Consider the following 19,958-nt stretch of genomic DNA (forward strand, 5'->3'; position numbering starts at 1 on the left):
ACGCGTATAACTAGTTAAATGTCAATGGCGTATTTAGTAGGATCTACCCTATGATATAGCTATTATTATACTCCTACGGGAGGTGATTGTTCCGGTCCGGAACATCACTAACAACTGCTCGGGGGGTTGATGTATTTTATAATGTACGATTATTTAGTTTTGTATTTGTTCATTTTTATAATTTCCTATATTTATTATGTATGTATTTTATTGACTCGAGACCTTTCAAGAGTGACAATAATATAAGTTCTTGTTAATACCTATAGGCTATAATCTTGAAAATACGTTAAGTTCGATAAAGTTATTGAAGACATTTTACTTATCAAGTAAAATAATGTTTGAATTGTTTGAAATATCTTGTTTGATTAAGAGTGGTATTTTTTTGAATTTAAAATTCTCCACAAACTTTTTTGGTATGTTTTTAGATTCTGAGCGGAGCGAGGAAGCTATTGTTTTTACAATGGTGTTTATTATTTATTTTATTTTTCCTGTATACAAAATTTCTTCCAGAAGGAGTGCTTTGATTTCAACATATAGTACCTTATCTTTTAGCAAATTGAATCAAGATGGTACTTTAGAGAGGTCATTTTCTGATTTTCTCAATAGTTATTTTAATGCCACAAGAAAAACCACCAAAAAATTAAGAAAATCCACAAAAAATAGGATTTTAATTTATAACGCTTTGTGTATCACTATAGAAACGAATAAAAAAAATAATATTATACAATTAATTCAACTTATAGGCTATAATAAATAATAATCTATATATATAAAAATGGAGACAAAAATGTATAACAATTCATCAATCGAGAACGGCTGGTCCGATTTGGCTCAAATTTTTTTTTTTAATGTTCGTAACTGCCAGGAGAAGGTTCTTACGAAATAAAATTTTAGGAAAATCCACCGGAAAGATAGTAAATCTCAAATCTGTATGTCAAAAATACAACAGTGGCGCAATAGTGCATGATATTATATTGGTTGCTATTGGTTAATCGGGCATGTTTGTTTATTTAATATAAGATAAAAATGAATCGCAGAATGTGTTGCTAAGCGCAATAATTCTACTGTACGTGTGTTGTGACTGAACTCCTCCTAAATGGTTAGACCTATTTGAATGAATTTTTTTGTATGCGTTTGCGTTTATTCATCTGATTTTAGTACGGTTCGGTTAGGACTTTGTATTAATTGATTATATCAATCCACCATAGGTAGAATACGACAAACTTGGTATAACTTTGATACTTTAGAGTTGAATCATACACTAACGTACATACAGCACGGGGTCCTCGATCTACCGCAGGTAGATTGCCTACCTGATAATGTACTGCTGTGAATCAGAATTTTTATTCCGGGCAACGGAAAAGTTGAGATTAATTTTGAAACCGTACACCGAATATTAAATAACGAATTGAACAAAGTTTGAGTCACATATAGTTGGTACACTTGATGAGCAACGAAGGGCACGATTTTAGCTAGTAACAATATAAAAAATCCGGACTGACAAACCGTCTCCGCTCAGTATCGTTTTTCTTATACAATGATATTTTATCATTGAATTCAAGTCTAATACAACCCATTATACAATGACCCACTTGTAAACTACTGTACAGCAGAGCGACATCCACTTACCTGCTTTTTTAGCTTAAGTATTTAAATAAAAACAAAGACGTTTTTTACTATTCATAAATTCGACACGTAAATTATACATCAGTTAAAATGACGGTCGTTAACACTGTTCTTGTATTAAACAGGCATTTTGGCATTACCTTAAAAACCGTTAATTTAGTTGTTTAAAAATAAGAATTGTTGAGACTTGAGCCAAATCTGAGTCATTTACGATTTTATATTAGTGCATTAAATAAAGTAGTACAGTGCATTAATTTAATTAATACCGGTTAAATTATAATTGATTTAGGATATTAATTTTCCTTTCTCAAAGTACCTAATAGTTAGGATATTAAAAACGAGTTTACACTAAAAATTATGATACTATAATATACTAAGTACAAGTTTATTTATTATAATTTTTTATTAACCGTAAAGAAAATTTTCATTACACATTTTACAGTTATTATGTTATTTCAAAATAGTTTTAAATATTACATGTCATTAAATATAGATTATATTTTAATAATACTACAACTTTGTCTTGTGAGTGCAAAATAAACAATTGATGCCTAAGCCCTGTAATATAATATCTCAATATTTTCTGTGATCTGAAAATAATTTTTAGTTATCAAACTCAAAATATTGCTCAAATGATTATTTAAAAGTTAAAACAAACAATAAAAAAATGATATACATTTAAATCTAACATTAATTTAGTTAAAATGTTTTAATAAATAAACTTTTTTATTTTAAGAAATCTCAGTTTATTATCAACTATAAAAACAAAATAACTATACAAAGTACTGTAAAAGTCTTTGATCTAAGATCGAAACTTTCATGTTGTTCACACAGGGTTTTTTTATCGCGATGTTACAGTATTTTTTTTTAATTAATAAATCTTTTCTAGTTAGTATTTTCGTTTATCTGATCACCAAATGAGAAAATGAATAACTACCTACTTTAAAAATCTGTGAATGAAAAATCGTGTTCGGCTTAATTATGCAAATATGTTGGAAATCAAAAAACTAGTTTCTGTAATGTCAATAGTTATCTAAGTCTATTATAAAGTACCAAGCTCATACATGTATAATAAATTATAGTTGTGGGGAGAGAAAAGAGGACGGTTGGACGTGTACAAAGAGGATAAATTAAGACAAATATGAGATGAAATACTGTGCAGAGTGCAGGTGCACTTATTAACCAAGATTTGTTTGATATTTCAAGACTTATTAAAAACCTACGAGGGTGGCCGAAGTAAAAGAAATAATTTTATTTATTGTGCGCGTTTATGTGGACATTAGAGGCATACAATTTAGAATAGCCAACGTGCGAATCCCAGGAATGTTTGCGTGTGTGTATTTTTTTTTTTTTTTTAATTGAAACCAATTGAGTGTAAAGACGTGTGCGCAATTGGAATATTTCCAAATTGTTGCTGCCTAAAGTCGGGTCCTCGGTGAATAGTTATAATATAGTCTGTGCAGCGTGTTCTAGAGAAGAGGGTGTATATTATTATTTGTGCAACAAGCCAAACGGCCCATTCCGCGCTAATGTTAGGGAAAAGTAATATTCATTTTTACGAACACTACTATACGAAGGGCTCTAAATGCGTCATTACATATAAAAAAATCGTAATTAAAAATACGTACAAAAGTATAGAAAGGCAATTAAAAATAATGATATAGAATGGCAAATAATATAGAATGGCAAATATTTAAATAGGTTCCTCCAAATTTCAATACGCGAATAATAAAAATAATGATAATTGGCAAACTTAATTTTTAATAATATTATGCGAGTTGATATGTTTTTAACTTAACTGGCACCACTTTTTTTCAGGTCAATTCTTGTATATTTTACTAAAAACACATTTTCATATGAATTCAATTTTATAATTTATTTATACGAAAAAAACAAAACAATTTTTTTCTTTGTTAAAACGGTTTCTCCACAGTGTTTTTTTTTTATGTCAACTCATATGACATATATTATTACTAATTGTTTAGGTATATTTATAAACAGCTTTAGTAGTAGTGGAGTAAAATTTCACTCCACTTCTCTCGTTAAAAAATTTAACAACGGTGAATTATAAATAATACCTAATATTTAATATTATGTTTGTCGAATTGTCGATGTAAATACTTTCAAATAAATATTCCTTTTCAAACATTTATTTTAAACTCAGGAATGTCATGTAAAATATATACTATTGTAATAAATTATTTGTTATTCATGTTATTTACTTAACCCACACGAACATGTCCATTGAAGCCCGTTATCTTTTTAAAGAATAAATAATAAAAAATAATAGTAATATATATTAATATTGGATCTATTTTACCGCTTTAATATATCATCCCATATCATTTTTTTAAAAACACAAAAATTAACTAATGATGAGTAAAAACAATACAAAAAAAAAATTTACTAGTAAAATATAAGCTAACACAATATGATGAGAATAATACTGTCATCATAAGGAAATGCTGTAAATATATAAATAAAATGTTACTCAAGTATTATTTATCTTTTCTACTTAAGTCAAATATATAGTGTGACTTAGTAATTCGCGTTTTTAAAATCATATAAATATTCAAAAGACATCTCTACGACTGTGCCGTGCAGAACCTAATTATTTTCTTTTTAAATGAGCTATGTCTTTAAGAAAGAAAAACAATGATTGAACTGTTTTTGTCAATGATACCTTTCAAGTATTATTCGATGAGTTTATACATATTTGCTAAAACACCATTATTGTTACTGAACTTTACGTCTTTACCTTTTTTTTTTCAATCATTGGTAGCTTTGTTCTTACTTCCCTACATAAAACATTCTCTCAGACTTAAGCTGAAAAAATATATACATTTCAATGATCTATAAATATACTTACTTCGCGTATTTATTATCCATTGTGAACGAGACGTATTCGGGATTAAGAATTTCACAACGTAAACTATTATAAATGAAATGCTACACATTTAATATTGGCACGAATATAAATATTTTCCAACGGCTGTTGTAACAAGATTTATTAATTTATAAATTATATTAATGCCACAGCGTGTTGTAGGTATACAAATGTTAATACATTAAACAAAAAAAAAATGTTTTACTTGCATCTACGAGTCGAGTTATTCATAAATTAATATGGAGCCAAAAGTCTGCTTTCTGTTTTTTGTGGTATAATCATATATAATATTGTATGATATAGATATTTAAATAAAATCTTCTTAAATTGATATGTTTTAGGTAAGTAATATTTTCAAAAGATTAATAATTAAAAACATTTAAACTGTAATAACAATATTATGATTATTATATAATATTTTAAGGTAACGAAAAGTATTGGTTGTAATTAAATTTTTTTTAATATTATTATTTATTGGTTCCTGAAGTTTAATTCTTTTGATTGTATAATATTATAATATATCGTATATGTATATATATAGTATAGTTACTATATCAAATGTATAAAATGTAATAATAAAAATTAAATAGGTACCTATATCATTTGACTACATAGTTGGTATTACTAAAAATTGGCAATTATTGAAATATTGTTATTTATAAAATATGTGAAATATGTGATTGAGTTATAACTTATAAGTATATTTTATTACCTGGTAGTCATAAATGTATTGATAGGTAAAACTGTAGTCGTTATGTAAAATGTAATTTGGTCAAAATTATTAGAGGCACTGGGAAATTTTCGAATTGCCAATTTTAATCAAGGTCGAAGAAACTAGGTCAATTTTTATGTTAGTTTGTTTATTTTTTGGGCATCTGATTTGGCTATCGATGTGAATAAATTATGTAATAAATTATAACATTTTTTCATAGGGAACGAATTAAAATAGTTTGCCCTATTCAATGATCTCGGACCACAATTATTTATACCACTGGCCAAGTGCACGTAATAATAGTACTATTATAGACTCATCCGATAATACATTTAGTTTTTAGTCGAAAATCGAATCGCTTTAACTGGTACAATATAATTTAATAGTTGGAATATCCCATATCCGTACCAAAAGAAAGCATTTAAAAAATAGATTTGGGTCAACGATGTGTTTGCAAAATTATATTATATCATCACGATGTTGAGTTTTCACATGTGTAAGACTACACCCAGGGGCGGACTTACCATTTTTCCGCCCCTAGGCATTACAACACTGGCGCCAAGTACATTGCCGTGCTCCTACGGGGGGGGGGGAGGAGGGTGTAATGTTCCATGAAATAAAACAAAACTATAAAAATTGTGTTTAGGTATTTTTATATTTATACATACCAACTAAACAAATAAATATTAATATAATTTTGCATAGGTACATTTGTACACTATTTGTAATTAAATCATTTTGTGCCTTAAAATTATCTATGATTTGGTGGTGAGCACTCTAGTCTCTATAATCGTAATCGATTAGCAGATTTCTGAGCAGTAGTGCAGTATGCACTATGCTGGAGATGGGCAACAGTGCCAGCGTCGCGCGTCGTCGCAATGTTTATTATTATTAATTACTTTATCAAGACATCTGATTTCCAGAATTAATTCCAGTATTCTAACTGTGTTGCGGGGTGAGGCACTGAGGCGGGTCATTCCAGTTAATATCAAATAATTTACTTGCTAAGCACTGTGTGAGCAGCTGTCCCCACCTAGCTAGTAGAGCGGCTATATACAATGTACCCGGCGGCCCGAGGCAGTATATTTGACTGCCTTGACTGGCGTTTTGCGCATGCGCCATTCACAATATTGTACGTGTTTACGCCCTACACCCGTATACCACATCGCATTATCATAGGCAACTGCCTCGTCGATTGTCAATGTCGAACCTCTAGCGGCGGCAGCCCAGCGTGACACTCGCCGGTCGCAGGATTAAACTCAAACGGCAAGGTTATTATAGCTCATAAATTAAAACGTTGCTGCAACTTGACTACGTGGGACATTCTCCAGTTTCATACAAATATACAAAAAAAAAAATTAATATAAAATATAGATTTAGGTAAATATAATTATGAAATTATGAAAAACTAAAAATTTGCGCCCTACGCACGTGCCTTGGTGGCCTATGGGTAAATCCGCCCCTGACTACACCCAAATACAATAATAGGTATACATTTACGATGTACCGATTGTCAACGGTATGACCGTCGGACGTTTATTTCCTATTAAATTGTGTATAATAATTAACACTATTTACCAAGTTTGAGCTTGTTATTAATTGATTATATTTGTATGATATTTTACTAATTAATACTAATTTAACTATTATAACTACTTTAATAACTAATTGTAATTACTGTACACAATAACTAGTAGGTAATAGAATAACTTGATAATTATTACTTATATCAAATTAAAATGTTAGACACTCATCTATTAACTACATATAAGTATACATAATTAAGTAATTTCAATAAATAAATTTAAAAATGATTTTTTTTTCTGGGTAATGATAATTCTTGGGTTGTAACTGGCTATTTTTCTCAATGAATAATATTAAAACAAATATATTAAATATCTGTATAACTATAAATATTATTATTTTTTATATATTTTGCAGCAACTCGATTAAGATTAAAAAGAATCACTTGGTATGGAAATGATACAGGACATTATAATAAAATACAGGACATTTATTCTGTTTTTCAATAAATTATTGTCATAATGAAAGACCAAATGTCTGAGCACTCTATACTATAAAGTCGCAGACGGACAACAAACTACATTTTAATATAATATAAAAACCGTGCATGCAGGTCTGATATAATATGTTAGATGAGCAGCGGGCACATAACATTACATAAAATTGTGATTGCAATACTTTTTGATTGTAAAAGCCACATCATCTAGCTATGTACGGGTCAAAGGAAATTTATATGTAAAAAGGAAATGAAAATAACATGATATTATCGTGGTGACGGTGCGCGCGCGCGCGCGTTCTCTCTCACTCTCTCTCTCTCTATCTATCTCTGTCTCACTCATGGCGAGTCGTATCTGGCCTCATACCATCGTCCAAGGGACCGGAATCATCGTTATTATGCATGTCACTTCAAATTCGTGGTTGTAAAAAAAAACTTCCCTTAAAATGTCATCGTGGACGGTTGAAAAAACGTCCATCGCTTTTTTCCTCTATATATTATTCGACGACCAACCGTAATTATTTACATGCGAATCCTTCAACGACGAATGTTCAGCCAACTTCTTTAATGGTCTCTTTATCCGGTTTCATGTTTGGAACACGACATTATATTGTACGCTTTTATAATGTACAACGATAATATAGTATACGTCGTGGTCGCTCTATACCCTAATCGCTGCGAAACTGACGCTGGAGTTTCTACTGCTGCTGCTGAAACTGTATACGAACTGGGTCAACCGACTTATGTTTTTCTGACCATTTTACGATAATTATTGTTATTTCCAACGGAACGTTGTCACAATTCAAAATTATACAAATATTATTATGATTTATGAATATATTTTTCAAGTACCGTACATATATTATAATAGTCCATAATAATGACCTTAATAATAAATATTATTGCACGGTACACTTCAACGGCAATACAAACATTTGTTTACCGACCTATAAAATATTTAGATTATAATATATGTATTATGCTACCGCCGTCATTGGTCGTGACTCGTGAGACTTGATTCGATCCAAATATTTTACTTGAAAAATCATTCTGATGTTGTATACGTTTACCATGACATTATAATGGTATAGAGACTAGTCTGTAGTATTCAAAACGTTTGGAGTAGAAAGTTTCCCTGGTATATATAATATGTTTTATTCATCTTCTATATTATATTATATCCCATCAATAGAATTGAAGTATATACGTAGGGACGTATATTATAATATATACATATCACACTACATAAATAGTCATATATGTATTATAAATATTTTCATTGCCGGTAATTTTGGTTTCAAAATTATTTGAGATAATAACACGGAAGTGTAGGTCAAAATAAATTGTTTAGAATACACTAATACACATTGTATGGATTAAACAAAAAATAAAGTCAACACTATTTTTTTTGTGAAGGGAATTAAAAATAAGTATTATTCAAGTGCCATTACTTTAAAGTCTAAATGGTATCTATAAAAATATGAATCAAACAAATAACGATTTAAATAAACAAATTGTTATTGATATTTTGGAAAAAAAACAGCTTAAATTTATAATCAACACTTTATTCAAATTGTAATATCATTCCAGTTTTATGTGTATTTTCGTAGTATAAATGTTAAATGAGGGTTTTCAAGTACACACGCTGAATTTCATTATTGAAACTGAATAAACGACCCTTAAATAATGAAAATACTTTTTCTTCAGACTAAGTTTTTTTAAATTTATACAGATATAAGTATATTTACAGCTACCTACTTATTCTTTTATAATTTCTTCTAAATATACATAACTAATAAGAAAAGTAAATGTTTTAACAATTATCTAGGTGTAGATATTTGATACACATTGCAGGCAATAATGTTAAACTACAAAATATATTTATTTTGTTTACATTTATTATTATATTACACAATCTGTATTAAGTTTACAGTACCTATGTGTAAATAAAGTACAATAAAGATACATGGTTAGTGACTTTTTGAAAAGGTCATACATTATACGTACATATGGATGGAACAATGGGCATGGGAAGTTTTATTTAACTTATAAGTCACTGCATCAATTGTGGAGGTATTAAGACACCTTAATCTTAAACCAGTGGTTCTCAGTCGGTGTGCACACTAGTGTGTCGCAAATTTACTTAATGCGTGTAGCCAAAAAAATTGTTTATTTATACTGTATGTGTCCAATATATATATTTTTTATTTTATTTTATCTTAAATAGATATTATTATGGCGTTATGACGTGATGGTAAAAACTACGGATCAGAAAAACAATAAGTATTGTGAAGATAGTCTCATTCCCAATTTACGCACAGGTTTATAATTGTTGCTTTTTCAAAAATCCATTAAGTATTTGAAGGGCTCTGGTTATCAGGTAAATGAGAATTATTTTATAATTTATACTTAGGTGTTTGGACGTTAGTAGAAATCAAAGTTGGCAGAATCTATTGGTTTAAGATCAGGCGTTTATAACGGATGTATGATTTTCTTACCTATGTTAATAACGACGTTAATTATTAACGATTGAGGGTGTACTACAAAATATAGCTCTGACGTGTTAACATTATTCAATTAATTTATGGCCAACGTTGTTCAGCATATAATTATTGAACACAGTTAAAGTCTATATTTTATTTTAAATGTAATTTCTGCAGAAATATCTTAGACGGAGAATATTATTATTATTATTTATCTTTTTTCTTTAACACGAAAACTTAATTTTTAAAATGTTGTTGTATTCAAGAAAGTTTTACAATATGATTGTTAAATACGAAATATACACAACACATAATAATATTCTAACTAGGTGTAAATTCTAGCAGAATATATACTAATATAAAATATTGTTTTGACCGTTGTAATAGGGTTAACATAAAAGGTACGCAAGCTATTTTCATTAAAGCATGTCAAAATTAACAAGGTTAACATTGTTTTTACAATAATATGACTGGACATGAATAAGATTAATTTCTTATTTTTTCTCTTGATATTTAAAAAAAATTAATATTTTCTAGTCTAATAACATTTTAAAATAATTCTAATTTCAATGATACTAGTATATAATACATAAGTTAAAGAATGTTGTTGTTACCAGTCTGTGAATAATTAAATAATTAATAATCAAAAATAAAACATCTAATTTTTAAAATTAACTCATAAATAATTATCATAACTTCTTTAAAATATGTAAACGTAATTCAATGAATATTGTGTAGAACAAATTGCGTATTATTATTAATAGTAGGTAAATGAGCCATTAGCCATAAATTATAGGTAGATATACTTAGGTATTTGTTTACATTTTAACACATAGTACAATAATTAATTGGTTTTAATTGAATTTCGTTTTAGTAATAGTTAATTATAATTATAAATTATTCACCAATTAGAACTTTGATAATATTGACGTGATGTACACAAATAAAATATAATATATTAATTGGAGCATCATTAAATGTACACACAATATAACATTTCGTCACACTGATAGCGAAGAAATGCGTGATAACTCTTAATTTTATGAATATTTTATTTATTATTTTCGTACACTAAAGGAATTCTTTCTCCTCGCTACTCCATCAGATTACGTACATGTAAATTGTAAATCAATTATTCACTTTAGATTTATTCTAATAATTTCAAACAAAAATAATGGTATTATACTATAGAACAGAGGTTCTCAATCGTTTTGAGGTCGCAACTCCCTTTGATATAACCAAGAGTTTTAACGACCCTTGTGTAATGTTTGCATTAAAAAGTTGTAATGAACGGTCATGATTATTATTGCAATAATAAATAAAAATAATAACAATACTTGATAAATTCAATATGCTAAAATTTAAAGTCTAACATATTAAGATTATTTGAAACAAATTTTACAAAAGAAAAAAACACTTGCTAGCTATGTTATGCTGTGACGTATTGGTGACCCTAAACAATTTTTGGTAACCAGTAACCATTAAGGGAGTCGCGACCCTGAGGTTGAGAATCCCTGCTATAGAATGTTATCGCATGCTAAACGTAAAAACAATTAGTTAGTAACATTTAGGTGTTTAAATTAAAGTTTAGGTATAATCGAGATCATACTTCGAGTTACACTTTAGAATATTTAAGACATTTAACAAATATGTTAGTGAAAACATAACACGATCAAACGAGATGAAGATATGCCATACGGCTTAAGACCGCACTATTAATGCGGTTCGTATGTTTCAGCGTTGAATCGATGGCCATTAAACATAATTAATGGCCAACGTGATAATGAAATATTTTCTATGATCTTGCTCATTATCATCTTGCTCTACTACTGATGTTATTCAACTCGTGTAAATTAGTTTAATGATTCCATTTATAAGACGTAATAACGCGTGCTAACGACTCGAATGCACTAGTCTCTCTGCTGCAATTTGGGTTGGTAGATATTTCGTTGGAATTCAAGTACGCAAATACCTAACTATACAAAATCATTATGGGTATTGTGTTTAATAAATTGCAATTGAAATATTGTACCTATGCTATAGTACAGTGGTCTCAAACACGTGGTCCGCATGAAACTTTTATTTCTTCAAAAATATTGAAAATAAAAATAAATAACTATTAAAACATCAATATGTAAATCATTATAATACTAACGCTGGGTTGTATGAAAAGTTAATTAATTTAATGGATTAATAAAACAAAAAAGATGGGTCACAGGGTCAATGGGCCACTAAATACAGTTACCTGTACTATAATAATTATAATAAATGGAAAACATAAATGTTGTCTATATTAATTTTGTTTATTTTGGATTTAATATTAAGTAAGAAAGTGTTTTTCCCACAAACCGCCTTAGACGCATAAATATATGGCCCATTGGTATTTTGAGCTTGATACCAGTGGCCTAGTCCCAGTTGGAGGGACACACACACACACACACACACACACACACACACACACACACACACACACACACACACACACACTTATAAGGTTTTCTTATTTGAAATCCTGGTCACTTCGCGTAGCACTATATTGGAACTATATTTTATTTACAATAATCAACAGAAGTATATAGGTATAGCTATATTAACATTCCATATTAAATTGTACGTATATAATATGTGCACATAAAAAATTTCATTTGCATGAGTAATGTTGGCGATTCGACATAATATTGTATAAGTACTATAATAAATATAATATAAAATAATATTGTTATGTGTATAATATAAGCTGTAATATTTATATTTCTGTTGATTTATTTATTTATTAAGATAAACGCCATATATGCTCAAGTACAGTGTTTATGATAATTTAGATATGACATAAGTAGATTTATAAAACGTTACTTAAGTTATTAATCACATATAAATACTAAAAATGAATAGCAAACTTAAATGTTTACATATTAAATAATTGGTTTGCTGACGAAATTCGTGAATTGGGAAAGTTCACTCCGGACTCATTTCCCAACTTCAAAATTCTCTCGAACGGATAATTTTTACAATAATTAGTTCGGCGGGTTTTAGTACAAAAATATGGGAATGTTCTGAAGTTGTGTTTAGGTATGTGGAAAGGAATACGTTCTAAACAAGAACTTGTTCGGAAACAAGTAATATTATGTTCTGATTTCATTCTGGGAATAGTGGTGCAGACAATAGTGTGAATGATTATATTGTATTATGATAATACAATGTTTAAACAATAATGAAATCGATGGATTTTAACATTGAATTACAATATAATAACGACAATAATTGATAATATGCATGTAAAACTTGTAGTTATTCCATTTACTACTTTCTATTAGTACTGTTTAAATTTAATGTAGCTATAATTATTTTTAACTTAATTTAAAAAGTATTTAAAGTAACTATACATACATATACCCTCAAAAAGTTATTCGTATTCGAGAAAAGTGGAATTAAATTTTTATAGTGCCTATAAAAATTATCTTCTATAGGCAATAAAAATTTTAAATATATTATCATCTAGGCCAGATCTAGCACACGACATTATGTTTATATTTTCTAGAAATATTCGTTAATTCGGACAATAAAAAGCAGACATTAATTGCATTGTAACACTTTGTAAATCTTTAACAGTGTTGATACAAGAATACACTTATGTAGGTAAACAACTTTACGACCACTAAAAAAGGAAATTATATAACAGTAGGCCTGGTAGTAAATTTTTATATTTAAGTTTCAATAAAAAATAAATGTATATTTTACGCTTCACTGAATAATAATAAATATTATCGAAGTATTTTAGTTAAAAATAAAATAATATTTTGACTTTTGTGTCTACGTGTATAGGATGTTTAAGTATATTATTATATATACAATATAGGAATAAAATATAAAATTATTCTATTTTACAGACAATCAATTATGTATTTGGAGGTCTTGGTTAGATTACGAACAAGTATATTTACACTTTATATATTTTGTACTTAAAAAATAGTTGAAGATGTCTGAAATAGAAAAATATATAATCGTAGACTTATGATTCTACTTTTCTGTTTTCTTTTGTAATTTGTTTTAATTTAATCCAGTCAATAACCTAAATACAACGGACTTGTAGTAAGATTTATAAGAAATTAGATCAACTTGCTGCCTATGAGGTAATACAAAATACGAATTATGAATGTAACCAAATTATTTTATATAATTTAGAGACCAAAGGGAATATTATCCCATTATAATATTTGGAAAAAAAAAGAAAATGCAAAGTATACTATTATTTATTATTATAATAATAAATAATGTTATAATATAACTTAAGTAATATTGTGCTAATAAACTACAAAGTTATAAAAATCAATGTAGTTTCATGATTTTTCTACTATTTTTTTTTTATCATTAAGTTAATAGTTAATTTTTATAACAATTATATTTAAAATATTCAATCAGCTGATACAATTATTAAAAAAAAGGTAAACTATTTTTTATTATTATCTATAAACAGAATCCTACAGAGAAATTTTAGTAGTAAGTACATTCTTCGTAAATTATATTGTATATTTCTACTATAGCATGTAAATACTTTCCTTTAGATAATAAAATGAGATTCTAAAAATATTTATCTTTTAATTAATATAACTATAATGCACATAAGAAATGTAAGTAGGTATAATATAAACAATATAATATTTTTATTTAAATTATCTAATTAGTTGTACAAGCAATTAAGTAGGTAGCTATAATAATTAACTATAACGACATTTATGATTTTGTATTACTTATATTTCTTATATTTCCTAAAATTTGTTCTTAAAATAAATCAGTAAATATGTTGTAGTCTGTATTGTTGTATACTTAACCTAATGATTGTAGTTTGAACTCATTTATATACGTATATGGAACATTTCTATAGAAGCTAACTCTAAGTAAGTATAATAATAAGTCAATATAATGAACTTACTCACTCAAAAAAGAAAAATACAATACTATACCAATTACTAATAAGTTTTTGAAATTACTTATTTAAGTAAGTTAGTTAATTACTAACTAACTTCAAACTTCTTTGAAATATGTACAAAGCTACAAACTAATGTAGTGATAATTTTAGCAATTCATTGATTGCATTCATACACATAACATCATGATCAGGTACTTATTCATTTAAAATTGAAAGGTTTACTAGATAAAAATACTATTTTACTTAATATTTTTTTAGATTCTGAGCGGAGTGATCTTTTAATTTGATTTCAATCTAACTATTATCAAACTAATTTCATATAAGATCCTAAAAATTGGTTGGACTTAAGTTGAAAATTACTATCATAATAAACACTCAAAGTTAACTGTAGGCAGTAGACACCTATATAATAATATATTATAATTAATACATAATTTTTGCAAAGTGTTATGTCGTTAAGTTGCGTACCAAAATTTGTATATAATACGTTTAATTTTACGACTGTATCATTCTTATGATTATATGATCAAATATTTATCATTGTGATTTCTGATAATATTTTGTAAGTTGAATTTATCATAGGCACTGCTACTTTTAATTTATTCTATTGTTTTCTGACAGAAAAATAATTTCAATTTCAAGACTAGAATACAATAATTTGATGGGGGGGCATTTTTTACTATCGAATTAAATTAGAGATGTGAGTGCTGTAAATTTACTATGTACATTTTTACCAGAAAAATAATTTACTGTACATTTTACCAGTAAATTTATTTTACCTAAAAAATATTGTGTGGCCCCTCTAAAAAAATGCAATCAAAACGCCTATCCCGAGTTGCAAAGTGATACCTTTTTATTAACTGATAATAAATACCAATACAATAATTTATACTTATGAGTTATGATATTTTCTATTTTCTCGACACTATAATATATAAGTATTTGTTAAAAGTAAATAAATATAAATGTTTTTACTTTTGTACAAAAAAAATAAAGGAAATATTGTGGGAATGTATTATTAATAATTAAATATTCATAATAAGTACTGATACAGAACAATAGAATTTATTTTTAATTCTTTATTGTTATTATTAGAAAGAACTAAATTTGTCAAAAATACAACAATAGTAATACCAATCGTATTTACTAATAAAAAAGATGGCTCTAAAAAAATGTATTATTTAACCTAAGATTCTATTTTACCATTTTTTACCACTTTATTGGTAAATTTACCGATATTTTTTTTTAAAGTAAATTCTCCATATTTAAATTAAATAAATAGCTGAAAAATTTGTAGGTGCCGAGTGCTCATTATAGACATATTATTATTTACTATAGATTTCATCGATCGTGCAATAATGCACTGTACCTAATGAATATAATCATAATTACCTGAAACTCTAATTTATACAGCACAGGATATTTCCGCCTTTGATCACAGTGTTTGACGAAACACTCTTTTGGGATTTTTTTGTCGCCAGATATCACTCCGTTTGGCCCCACAGCTATAAACAGATAATTAAAATTATTATTATTAAAAGATAAGCATAATGTAGTTTTGAAAATGTAAATGATTATTAAGAATTTTAGTTAGGAGAACCAAGTGCAATTTTATTAAGCCTAGTTGGATAGTTACTCTGGAATATATTAGCTATATACTTTAGATACCTATTGGAGTTCTCTCTCTCTCCACCAATCTACTTATATAATCTTATTAGTTACTATTATACATTTTATAAGTTAATAATAACGTACATTACTGCACCTTACTATTTCCTTCCCTCCGCCATATGATGCGAGTCGATTTATTGTGAATATTTTACATTTTAAATAATTTTAGTAGAAAAAGTATAGTCACCACTTTCACCGTAAAAACTTGCACGGTTTACTCATAATCAAGAAAACAAATTAAAGAATATTATTATCTGCAAACCATAATCCAATGGTCGTATAACCAGGTTTTTTTTTTACATTTATTTAGCTTGTCCCGAGCTGTTACCTATACGTCGGCTATATCACCACAATAAAAAGAATATAGTGTCGTCCGCGTTAAACAAACGATTTCACATTTCAGCGAATAGTGATTGTGAAAAAATGTTTCCCATTTATACGTTGAAACCTCACGGAACCCCACTAACCACTATTTTTTCATCATCATCGGGAGCTCCATTAAACTTTACGAGGGGTTTTCTATTTTTTAGGCGCATGGAGTAAAAAGTAGCAACCCCGAAACTCCAATTCCTATTTGATTTAGAGGCAGTAATAAAATGTTGGAGTCAACTATAGCGTATATTGAAAAATGTTTGTAAATCCATACCACGTAGTGGGCATGTAAAGCGTGCACACGTTAACACGCATTTATTATATTTTATCGAGTAAATTATAAATATATTTAATTACTTTGACGATTTTACATAATATTATGATTGGTTCTTTTTCTTATTCTGAAATGGATCTGATAATTATTATAAAATTGTATTGTTTTTACTGGATCAGTTCAATAGATATACAAAAACCATTATAAACAACACAAGAAAGACGATCGGACTATATTTGCAAAAACTTGCGTTACTGAGCTTTTTATTATCAATATGTATCATTATGCCTAACTAACAGACATTAAAAGCTACATTTTGAAATATATTTCTAAACACTGAACAAAACATAGTGTGTAATATCTCTCTGTGTAGTAACTCAGCCATAAGTCAATGTAATCCAGTAGCCGAGTCCCATTTTAAAGACTATATATCGCTTTATGTATTTTCTCATCAATCATCCGTTATATTGTTAAGTGGTCTAGAACATTTGAATTATTACTTCGACTATTGTCACATATTTTATTATGAAACTCAGCAGAACCACTCGTTAAGAACAAAAATTACAACTTTTATTATTTTATTATTTTTTCTATAAATTTAATTTAAAAATTATTCGTACCTCCTAATTAAATATCTAATTATTTATTTATACTTTGAAACTGTTTGTGTTGTGATAAAAATTATAATATGAAACATCCATTTAAGTTAAGTACAATTTGTTTATCGTTATTTGAAGATTCATGAATCAATCTATTTTCCAGGGATGGAAAACGTTTTTAATTTTTTCGTTTTCGTTTTTGTTTATTGATTTAAACATTATCGTTTTTGTTTACGTTTAAAAACGTTATTTTTCTATTGTTTCCAAATAATGTTTTTGATAATATATATTTTTTCTTTATATTATATTCTTATAACTTCTAACTTTTAACTTTTAAGTTATAATAGTAACATGCAATACAGAAATGCACTTAAAAGTTAAAAATTCAAATTAATAATTATTTTTAATATTTAAATTTTAAATCAAAATTATAATTTATATAAAAATTAGAAGATTCAAAATTTCTGATTTCAAATTAAAATGTTTTTAGAGTTAAAGATTAAAAAGTAAAGACAAGTGAATTTTTTTTCAAAATTTTTTTTTTTCGTGGTAAAATTTAATTACGATCAAAATATTGTAATCATTTTGACTGTATGTTTATAACCCTAGAGTTTCCAGTGTAAAATGTGTACCTAATACACTGAGTTACTGACGTAAAACCGATAAACCACACAACAATTTGAATAAAAATTAAAACTAAATTCAATTTTCACCTCGTTTGACGTGTTTGTTAGAGGGTAAAGGGGTGTAACGTGTGTATATGCAATATGCATATATGTACATAACAAATATATTATTAAACTATAAATTAATAATAAGATTTATTCACATAATAACTGATGGTTGAACGTTATACATGTTATATACGTTTTGTATTTCCTTTTTGTACCTACAATTATATTGTTGATAAAATTATAATAATAATATATGATAATTATTATTACTATTTGAATAGTAACACATATACCAGACATAATTAGAAAATAAAAACATAATGTAAACTTATTATAATATAATAATATAACAGGTAATAAACGCGTTACAAATATTTGTCATTAGAGAACATGTTTTTATGGTTATTTATGTCGGGCACATATCAAATAAATTACTAATGGGATTCGCACCCCTGCGGCCACCAACAGCTCTTTCACACATTGCTCGCTAACCTCGCCGAAGATATTTGTTTCGCTCGAAAAGAGGCTAAAGTGGACTACTACCGTTTCTGAAATGTTTACCATGATCCCCAAAACTACGCAAGTCACGTCAATGAAACGTAACAAACGTATTAGGTTATTGGAGTGTGGTGCTATAGATATTATATGTCTATCGACTCGTTCGGATTATCAACGCTTCGCAGGTTATCCGCCTCTTCTGCAATAAACAATCAACAAAAAGTGGATCTGGTACAATATTTTAAGAGTCTATAATTTTTATGTTTAAGGTCCTAACAGTTTTTTTTTGTTTTTTATATCAAAGAGGACGGAGTAGGATTTTGCAACACAATATCATTAGAAAATTATAACAATAGTTTCATAAAAAAAAAAATATAAACACTAATAGGATTATGATTTTTTTTTTTAATTATTCAGTACTTACTTTTAACTATGTAATATAATGCTGTTGATTAATATTCATTATATAGTAAAAAACCGTTCGTCTTTTAACTTTTGGGTACTATTGTTTACTCAAGAGATTTTAAGGTATGTATCAACTGAGAAATCAAATGTCTAATTATTATTATATATTACAATATAAATATAATATTATAATAATACAGTGAAACCTCTCTTAATGGACACCTCAAATAGTGGACAAAAGTTTAGCAACCTATATAGTGCCCGTTATTTAGAGGTTTTACTGTAACACATTAGTGCATGAGTACAATAATAATTATAATATTAATTATGAATATTATTATGATACTGATATCCATGACAACGCATTTTACCAAACTCAATAAAATTCCAAAAACGTTATAAAAAAAAATCATCCAATATCAGGATATAAAATACATATTATTAATCGAATATTAATGACAATATAGCATAGTATACGTATTATATTTTTAATTAAAAACAAAATACCTGTTTAGTGTTTATACATATTCGGGATTTTGATTTATAAAAAAAATATATAAGCTGGGTACTTATACGATTTCTTATTTTTGTAAAATGAATTTCTACGAATATTTTTGTTTGATGTGAATTTTAGTTTATATTTCCTATATTAAATTCATACATTCATACAACTATACTATGAACTTTTACAAGTTTGCATGGCTTATATCTAATCGTTTTTAATTTTTAGAAACTATATTCGTATGATTATACAAATATAGTTTCTAAACGCATTGTACAGCGTAGTTGTTATCATAATTTATAATTTAT

At 27.3% G+C, this 19,958-nt stretch overlaps 1 protein-coding gene across 3 annotated transcripts in view; it reads right to left on the reverse strand.

Moving 5' to 3' along the window:
* The window catches only part of LOC100161300 (receptor-type tyrosine-protein phosphatase kappa), a 194,455-nt gene that overhangs the window by 88,245 nt on the left and 86,252 nt on the right, over window positions 1–19,958 (reverse strand). For all 3 annotated transcript variants that reach the window (XM_029487675.1, XM_029487677.1, XM_029487676.1), the window contains one exon: window positions 16,048–16,160. In XM_029487675.1, coding sequence (XP_029343535.1) covers window positions 16,048–16,160 — 113 coding nt within the window. The remainder of the gene's footprint in view (window positions 1–16,047; window positions 16,161–19,958) is intronic.

This window comes from Acyrthosiphon pisum, chromosome A1 (genome assembly GCF_005508785.2).
Source record: "Acyrthosiphon pisum isolate AL4f chromosome A1, pea_aphid_22Mar2018_4r6ur, whole genome shotgun sequence".
In the NCBI taxonomy this organism is placed as follows: Eukaryota; Metazoa; Arthropoda; class Insecta; order Hemiptera; family Aphididae; genus Acyrthosiphon; species Acyrthosiphon pisum.